This window comes from Hippocampus bargibanti, linkage group LG08, assembly GCF_051943395.1.
Source record: "Hippocampus bargibanti isolate YZ-2025 linkage group LG08, ASM5194339v1, whole genome shotgun sequence".
NCBI classification, from domain to species: domain Eukaryota; kingdom Metazoa; phylum Chordata; class Actinopteri; order Syngnathiformes; family Syngnathidae; genus Hippocampus; species Hippocampus bargibanti.
Window position 1 is genome coordinate 21584029 of NC_142741.1, and position 10189 is coordinate 21594217.

General features: G+C 43.3%; 1 protein-coding gene across 2 annotated transcripts in view; it reads left to right on the forward strand.

The window, feature by feature from the left end:
- LOC148894790 (neuroligin-4, X-linked-like) overlaps positions 1–10189 on the forward strand; it is a 40828-nt gene that overhangs the window by 26266 nt on the left and 4373 nt on the right. For both annotated transcript variants that reach the window (XM_089002611.1, XM_089002612.1), the window contains exon 10: positions 7047–7656. In XM_089002611.1, the coding sequence (XP_088858737.1) occupies positions 7047–7656 (610 nt within the window). The remainder of the gene's footprint in view (positions 1–7046; positions 7657–10189) is intronic.

Below are 10189 nucleotides of genomic sequence, written 5' to 3' on the forward strand. Positions count from 1 at the left end.
TTATGCTGTTTTATTATTTATTGCTTTATGCATGATTTTACTGTTTTGTGTGTTGTCTTTGTTGTAAAGTGTCCTTGAGTGTTCAGAAAGGCGCTTGTAAATTAAATGTATTATTATTATTATTATTATTATTATTATTAAAATTCCCACTATACAATTGCAAACATGCCTTCCTTGAACCAAGACCGAAAAAAATGGACGTTCATCATCAAGAAACGAGAAAAAAAATATTCCACATTGTGTACACACGCTGCTTGTGTGGGCAGCACAAGAGCACATTTCTTCCATGAGAGAAATAAGACCCAAGATTCTTGACGCTTTTGCCCATAAAACCCAAACACCTCCTCACATGAAATCACATTTCTTTATTGCATTGTAAGGCACGTCAATGGCAAGTGTTTGTTATAAGGCACAGAAAGGCCCACACAAGCCGTGAATGGGCACATATGATTCACCGATTATACAATACTGTAGAATATTGTGGAGTGCGTTGCTATGCATTGTTGTTGGCTTAGCCTTATCCTGCCGCCCTCCCAAAGCGTGTGTGCATGCTACGTAGACAATGCTAAACACACCAAACACAATGGCACACTCTCCAGTCAGGACAAGGTCACTCAAGGGACGCTCGTAGGGGATAATTTAGAGTCTAAATTTTAGACGCAATATGCCGCATTAACCTGAACTGACCACCTCTGCCACCTCTGCTCAATGAACAGCCTGTTCTCACAAGCCATCATTACAGTGGAACCTCCAAAGTTGAAAACAATCAGTTCTCAAGCGTTGGTTGTTGTTACGGTTGGGGTTACGGTTTCCTCTTGGGGGCTGTTATGAATTTGGGGAAGCCATGACAATGTTTAATCCCCTTCACATATTACATATGGAGCGCACAACAAATTAATTTAGTTTTCAAATTTGAAGTAAAAAATATATATTATTGTTGTGGTTTACATTGGACTATTTGAAATTTTGGTTCGGACTTTAGGAACCATCATGGAATTTCCCGAGTTTGATTTGCTTTCACGAGCCAAATAAAATGATGTGGGAGGACAGATTTAGGCCTCTGGGCTTGACTTTGACACCTGTACTCTAAATTGTAGCAGTAATGTTTTTAAGTAAGCTTTTAAGCTTTCTTAGTTTCATACAAGTGTTTATTTGAATAAAACAACAAAAGTTTTTCAGGAGAATTACTTATAGGCAAAAAAAAATATGGAATACTTCTTCTCATGTTCAGATTTTCATGACGGCTGAAGAAACCTTTTCATCTTTGTGCTTAATGTCATATACAGGGCCACATTTCTGAAGGTCATTTACATTAAACGTAAGCGTGCTCTAATGAACAGCAATGGGCAATCAAGCAACTGAGTGTAATCATTGTTCACTTGTTTATCAGCAGCCTTATTTTATGTCTTAATGATATCTTGGATCACTGACAATATCATGGTTCTCTTGCCTGACCTATCACGCATACAATGTGCTCACTCAACACCTGAATAAGGACAAGCGCTATACACTCCAAATCATAACATCTGAGCTTGAATATCTCAAACCAAAATCTGATGTTTGTCTGTAAGGTATTTCTTCTTACTCGAGAAAAAAAATGGTGTTGTATTTATCTATCCATCCCTACATCCATTTTTTAATCCGCTTATCCTCACAAAGGTCGCAGCTGGGTTGCTGGGGCATAGGTGTTGAATTTTATTTCATCAAGAGGCTGCATAGAACAATCTAGATCCATATTATTTTTTAACTAGATGTATAGTCAACTTTTACACCTCTTCTCCGATTTTGGTCATGTGACATTCGAAAGCTGAGCCGTGAATGGTCATTAACTGAGCCCTAAGGATTGGAGTCGCATTGAACCTATGATTGTATGATTGTAAAGAAAATTAAAATTCCTCAGTTGCAGTAGGTGCTATGAATACAACGCAACGCAAACAAATGACACTTGAAAGGTGCGTCATGATTTAAATGCATTTATCACAACAGAAATTTGAAGCTTTTCTTTGGACTGCAACTGGGCGAATCAGAGATGCATTTTCACTGATGAAAACCGGAGCAATGTAATAAAAGAAGAGGAAGCCGTTATTCCTGCCTCCTTCATAATATCATATGAAAATGAACTGCCACTTGTTGAAAAATGCTTCTGTAGATCCAATTTAATCAACTCAAAGTAAAAGTACATTAGTGGCCGTGGAAAATCCAGAAAGACTCCCCAGGAAAACGGTCAAAATGTGACAATAGAAGCTTATTAAGGGACCTTTTATCGCTTTGCACTGACAATACATACGAGATAAAAGCGCTGGTTGCGTTTGGACTGTCTTTCAGCGCTCCAAGTGAGTCGTTCCCAGTAATTAATCCGTTGGAGGCACGCTCTACTGAGACCCTTGCACACTTTATACAAAGTGTTGCGTAGTGGGCCTTCATCTAAATCACAGAGAAATGTTGTCATTTGGGGCGCACAGAATTAGAACAGAGTGCCTTGGCTGAAAACCGGGCATATGCCATTGGATTGGATTGGATCTGCCTTTATTCGTCTCGCAGTGGAGAAATTTACATTTGACAGCAGCAAAGTGATGAAAGGACAAGCAAAGGAAAGAAACAAGTACAAAAAAAAATATAGCAGCTGCTGGAAAGGCAGCCACTCTCGTGGCGCCATCTTGAGGTAAAAACAAACAAAAAATCACTAAATAACAAATAATATGTCAATACAAAGACGCAGAGAGTCATTCATTCTTCAGCACTTTCTGTACCCTCTTTGTGACATGAAACAGTTCTTGATAAAAGAGGAGAGCATCAAAGCATCCTTTTCAGCAGTAGATCAGGGACGTCATGGTGGAACGTGCACGTCTACTACAAGCTAAATGTGACATGATACATAATCAAACAAATAAATAAATAAATAAATAAATAAATAAACCAAGAAATAAAAGAATAAATAAATAAACAAAAACGAACCAAAAATAAAAATAAATACATAAATAAATACATAAATAAATAAACTTTCAGTTTGGGCTTTTGGCAAAAGTGGCAGATGTCCCCGCCTCCCAATAAAATCACACAATTTGTTCATTATATTTTTTAACCACATGTCACTGAGACTCAAGTACAATCGAGATCAAAAGCAATTATATGCTAGCAGATTCACAGATGGCTTTCAATGTGGGAACCATGTTGTTGTTTTGTTTTTCTTTCTAAAGAGTGCGATCATTTTCTTGCGTTACATGATTATTGATTGAAAAGATGTGCAGCCGCTCTATTGATGAGAGAAAGTCCTAAGAGGGTGTGTGCTTAAGCTCGGCCAGAAAAAAAATGGCGGCTCTCCTGACATTTCATTATATGAAAACACATGAATGAATAATACTTCATCGTGCCTGTGTTGTTTGGCTGGAATGTTAAATGGTTATTTGCTATGAGTCGGTTCCATTTTAATGCAGGGTGTTCACATGTAAAGCCTGTAGTTATTGAAGTATTTAACAAGGGCCTTTGGATTTTATTTGCAGAGTCATTATTACGGCGGTAACACGCATTTGTCAATGTTGAGTTCATGTTGTCTTAATAGGCTCCAGAGAGTTTTCCTAATTTATTTCCTCACGTTAACGTTGAGTTCTGCAGCATTTCATTTGGGGTTGATGGTTTCCCTCGGACATTAAATTCTTCATTTGGCTGTCAAGTGTACCATGCGTGGCAGAACATGAGAAAAAAACAATGCACATGACAGACAGCATGGTGGAATTTTCGGTTTGCTATCTATCTGATAGTTCAATGTTTGAATCTTGAGTTTGAGTGGTGAGCAATCTGAGGTAAAGTCTGCCTCACAATCTTCAAGTCAGGTAGGATAAATTCCAGTCCTTTGAGCCAGAACGTATCAGCAGAAGAGAACATTTATTTATGGGTTGTGGTATAGAAAGCCGTTGTCATGATCTGGTTGGCGACCAATGGGGGGCGCTGTCGGCCCCGCCTGCACCTGCACAGGTGCTGGTCGTCCCGATCAGATTGGCGACCAGCGGGTAGCGACGTCAGCCCTGCCGGCAGCCTCGCAGGTGCTGGTCGTTATAATCAATGACACTTAAAAGGACACCTGGCACGATCATCCGGTGCCGATTCATTGTTTGTTTGCTGCTTGGTTGCAGCATGCATCGTGTACGTGTTTGTTTAACCTTGGCGGGCTTTTATTTTTGGTCTTCTTTTGCTACTTTGTATTTTTTCCATTCAGATCATTTTGATGTTTTACATTTTGTTACTGCTGACCTTTATTTCAATACAATTTGTCAAACAACCTCCTGCTCCCTCCTGCCTGCTTTTTGGGATCCGAACCCGCCATCACCACCTCGCAAACCGTGACAGAATGAATCGGCCTACCATCGGATCCCGCAGGTACATCGGACCCGTCTCATTTCCACTCTGTGCCTGGCAATGCTACGTCCACGTTAGCGCAAGCCTCGTCGAGTTTGAACTGCGTCACTCGACGAGCCGCAACGTCCACGTAAACGTCCGGCCGAGACCTCCTTCCAGGTGGCCGTCCAGGGTGAAACTGGGTGACTGGCATTGCACGCCCACGTCCAGCCACGCTGTCGTCGTGCATGACGAATTTAGTCTCATCCACGACGAGCCGTGCAACGTCCGCGTCAACGTCAGTCCGAGACCCCACTCACCGCTGGATCCCGGAGCGGCTCTGGACTGGTCTCGTTCCCCCGGAGCCGGGCAGTTCACGCCCACGTCGGCGTCCGGCCGAGACCTGGTCCCATACGGCCGTACGGGGTGCCATTCTGCGCCTGGCAGTTCGACGTCCACGCAGAGCCATGCGCCGTCGCGTGAACGTGCGAGAGGGATCGCACTCACGCCCACGACGATCCGTGCCACGTCTTCATCCACCCCAGGCCGAGTCCCGTTCCCATCAGGCCGCCGCTTGTCGTATGATGGAGAGGCAGCGGTTGCCCTCTCCACCGACCGTTCCCTGGCGAGTGGACCTTTTGGGAGACTGTTGGGACTTCTGGAAGCAGCCCCTTGAAGGGGGGGTACTGTCATGATCTGGTTGGCGACCAATGGGGGGCGCTGTCGGCCCCGCCTGCACCTGCACAGGTGCTGGTCGTCCCGATCAGATTGGCGACCAGCGGGTAGCGACGTCAGCCCTGCCGGCAGCCTCGCAGGTGCTGGTCGTTATAATCAATGACACTTAAAAGGACACCTGGCACGATCATCCGGTGCCGATTCATTGTTTGTTTGCTGCTTGGTTGCAGCATGCATCGTGTACGTGTTTGTTTAACCTTGGCGGGCTTTTACTTTTGGTCTTCTTTTGCTACTTTGTATTTTTTCCATTCAGATCATTTTGATGTTTTATATTTTGTTACTGCTGACCTTTATTTCAATACAATTTGTCAAACAACCTCCTGCTCCCTCCTGCCTGCTTTTTGGGATCCGAACCCGCCATCACCACCTCGCAAAACGTGACAGCCGTGGACTTTGGAAATGAGTCCAAAGAATGGCGTGCTCGGACTTCTCTAGTCTTCCTCGGAGATCCTTTTCTGTACCTCAGGATTTATAGCCTCGTTCAAGTGTCGTCCAAAGTCCAGGGGCCTCATTGTACAAAGACTTGCGAGGCTTTCATCCTAAAATACGCTCACTGACCGGATGCAGAAAAATCCAGTTGCGTGAATCTCCTCGTACACATGAAGCCGAACACATTCCTCGATCAATGTTAAAATGTTAGCATAGCAGACTCTTCCCTTCCCACCGACTTATATAAACATGAAAATCAGTATAAACGATACATGGTTGGTGGTTGGTCGCACATTTCCACGATCCTGTCACACTTGACACATTTGAACAAGAGCGAGGAAAAGTGTTTCATGACCTCTTTGTCGAAGTTGGGAGAATACCTTTCACAAAAATGCCATATAAGTCAAACTCTCTGCGTATTCCAATTTTGCCCTAGCTTGCATGAAAAAAGCACCATGGAGCTTTTTTTATGTCATCTGCCGTTCCTGAAAAAAAAGCTATGTATAAAAAAAAACACAAGACAAGAATGAAACCTTGTTTGGCTTTTTAAAAAATCCAATGTGGATGTTTGTCACCCATTGTCATAATGTGTGACATATTTCCATGAATCAATAGCATCTATTTGAAAGAGCTTGTCTGCTCCACTTTGAGCGAGTCATCGAGGGTATCCTTCAAGATTACCAGGATTAATGGGGAACTAAGACATTACTTGGAACAGAGAGCTGGCTCACAACCTTGTGACATGTTTCTTTGCAATAATTTGAGGTTTTTCCAGTCAGAGAAATTAAGGGCTACCTCTTTAAAATAAAACAATGATTTTCCTGTAATACAGCCCTGATTTTTTGCTGCGGGCCAAGCCATTAACTCCCCTTTGAACAGCAGACATAGCCCAAATTGAACTGTATAGTGCCTCTTTGCAATTTTTTTGATGATGATACTAGTGCAGCGTGTTCGAACGGAAACAAATTCCTTGTGTGTTCTACATACTTGGCAATAAAGATGATTCTGATTCTGATTCTGATTACAGTTATTGTTTCCTCTCAAGGTTATGTATTTGGGGAAGCAATTAGAATATTTAATCCCCTCCACATATTACATACAGAACACACAACAAATTAATGAATAACTATTTTTCAAATCTGAAGTCAAGTGTAATGCCTGTTATTGTGGTTTACATGGGACAATTTGGATTGGATTGGATTGGATTGGATTGGATTGGATTTGCCTTTATTAGTCTCACAGTGGAGAAATTTACATTTCACAGCAGCAAAGTGATGAAAGGAATGAAAGCAGCATTTGAAATGTTCGTTCGGACTTCAGCACGCACCATGCAATTTCAGAAGTTTGATTTGCTTCCGTGGGCCGAACAAAAGGATGTGGCGGGCCAGATTTGGCCCCTGAGCCTTGGCCTTTACACCCGCACCCTAATGCAAATCAATTGTTGCATGTACAGGTACTCCTGTATTTCAAACTTTGATTCTGATCGCACCTTTTTGGCTTTGCAGCAACGTAATGCAGATTCTTCAAATCTTGTATGTCTCCTTTTCCAGGGATCCCAACCAGCCTGTTCCCCAAGACACCAAGTTCATTCACACCAAACCGAACCGGTTTGAGGAGGTTGCCTGGTCTAAGTATACCCCGAAAGAGCAGCTCTACCTCCACATTGGTCTGAAGCCCCGCGTGAGAGACCACTACCGAGCTACCAAAATCTCCTTCTGGCTCCAACTAGTTCCTCACCTGCACCATGTGAACGAGCTCCTCCAGTCTGTGTCCTCTTTTACGCACAGCCCCTCTCCGCAGGATGACACTCCTTATTCCTACACCAAGCGCCTCTCCAAGGGATGGCCCCCGAGCAGCACCCGCCATCCGGGGTCCCAAGGAGGTACGCAACAACCTCCCGAGTCTGCTCTAGGACAGGGCGGCGGCGAGAACGGAGTCCACGTTGCCAATGAGGATTATTCAACGGAACTATCCGTGACCATAGCTGTGGGCGCCTCGTTGTTGTTTCTGAACATCTTGGCATTCGCCGCTCTCCTCTACAAGAAAGACAAAAGGCGGTTGGAGCATCGCCGGCCACGTCCACTGCCTCCCCCGCGGCGAGATATCACGGCCGCCGACGTTGCCGCTCACCTTCAGGGTGAAGGACTCATGTCATTACAGGTGAGTCAGCGGTTTATAAATCCACGTGACAACACCATGTCTGTGTTCAATGGAATGATTTAACCTTGATCTTGGCTTGCATTTCTGTCATCTTCTCGGCTTGTTGCCATTTATTACGAGGAGAAAGACCGTGTTGCAGAAAAGTCCCACTTTGGTTTGATTTGTTTCTGTTCTGTTTTGACAAATCTAAAAGCGCAGTGAGTCCCCGCTCCATCTTTTGTGCACCGTGGTTGGAGCCACAAGAGTAACACAAACAAATCTTTTGAGTACCCTTCTCTCAGTATCATTCTCTTGCCAGACTCCAGGAACGTGGAAGGGGAAACTCTGAGTTCAGTTTATACATTGTGTCGACACCCTGAGCCTTTTACCATCAGAAATTGTATCGGGACACCATTTTGCTTCTCACAGGCAGGCTAGGTACTATGCCAGACTATGGAATGGAGGGTTTGCTGGATCCAGTGGCCGCATAAACATTTCAGTCATGTAATTAATTAAACAATTTAATTCAAAGTACCGTATTTTCCAGAGTATAAGGCGCAACCGCAAGCCATTATTTTCTTCAAAAGATGACCCTGCTCCTTATACACAGGTGTGCCTTATATGTCAAGCAATATTGAGCCACAAAAGGTCTCACAACTCCTGTCAGCAGCCACCGACTCCATTTGCGCCGGAAGAAGTCGTGCGTAAATCCTGCCTCTTCTGTAGCGCCTCATAATGTGGTGTGCCTTATATTTGGAAAACTTTTATCTAATATTATATTTGGAATATTTTTGTCATTCATTGAAGGTGCGTCTTATACTCCAGTGTGCCTTATATATCAAAAAAGTTTGAAAATACACCGTTCATTAGGCGTGCACCTGATACTTTGGTGCGCCTTAAACACCGGAAAATACGGTAACACAAATCCATGTGAGGGTTTTGTGCGTGAGTGTCTTTATGGTGATCCCTTGTCAGTGGATCAGCTGCCATTGGAGCACATCTGCAAATCATAGCTTGCCATTGGAGCGAGAAAATGTGTGTTTGCGGTGTGTGTGTGTGTGTGTGTGTGTGTGTGTGTGTGTGTGTGTGTGTGTGTGCGTGTGCGTGTGTGTGTGTGTGTGTGTGTGTGTGTGTGTGTGTGTGTGTGTGTGATTGGGCACATGTGCACATGTGAGTAGAGTCCAGGTGCTTAACTTGATTCCCATTTAAAGTCATCTGTGGACTATTTGGCTTGTTGTTTGCTCTGTTTGTTGGCTCACATGTGGTGTTAGCGAGCGCTAAATGCCAGATTTCCTTTAGAACGGACATGCTCCGCTGATTGCTGCTCAACTGCTTTTGTGTCCTCTTTATTTGGAATATCCGCTCCTCTTCCGCATCTTTTATCCCACGGGATATCTAGTGTGACAAATTAAAATCACAGTATCCTCTACCCCCGCACCCCCTTCCCCATGCGCGCATTACCAATGTGATGTTAGCGTTACTCATAATTATGACTGCGGGAGGAAAATGCCAATAAACGAACACAAGATCTATCGAGCTTGGATGATTCTCCATGCTTGCTTTGAGGTTTATTGAAGAATCTGAATTGTATAATTGCGTGAATATTCGCTTATATGTAGCCTTGTGATTGGCTGGCAACTAATCACCTGTCACAGTAATGAGGACAAGTGCTTGAGAAAATAGACCGATGATTGAATAAAATGTCCGTTAAAACGAACCTGTCACCAGCTATTAGCATATGTCATATTTGTCATGAATACAACCCGATGGCTCAGTTCTATGTACTCACTCTTTTCTTGTTGTGGTTTCGTCTCACACCACTGCAATGTGTTTGTTATGAAATGCTCATTTAAACAGTTTGGAATTCAACCAAATGTCAGAAAACAAATGGCAAACGTGCTGCAAGGTTCTTGCAGGTCTGATGAGTGATTTAAGGGATCTTGTTTGGCTTTGAATATATCACATGTAGGGCCATATTTTCATGCCTAGTGCAAGTCGGGCGCAACTGTGCGCATGTTATTATTTTTTTTCTTTTGTTATTCTCCTAGACTTTGACAGGTGTCGTTAGAAATGAATGTTTGCATCTTTGTGACTTTATGATTCCCAGCCAACTGAAGCGGCTCGCTTGCTTGAGCTTATGCAAGAGACGTTTACAGGGAGTTGCAAAAAAATCTCGACTTGTGGATGATGTTAAGTTTTCTGCAGTCAAGTGGGCTCGTAGAGACTGTGTTCCACCCCTGATCATGTGTGACAACACATCTATGCAGACATTACATCGGTAAAGTCATTTATTTCTCCTCTGTGTAGAGCAGGGGTCTCAAACTCAATTTACCCGGGGGCTGCGGGAGGCAGAGTCTGGGTGAGGCTGGGCCGCGTCAGGATTTTCACAAGAAAAGCGCAGATAAAACAATCCGATGTTCTCAAAACCTTTATTTTCAACACACAAAAAATGAATTAAATGAATAAATGGAAAAATGAATAAAAAAAAATAAATTAACCAGTAATCTTCTTCTTTTCCTTTCGGCTTTTCCCTTCAAGGGGACATTTTATTTAT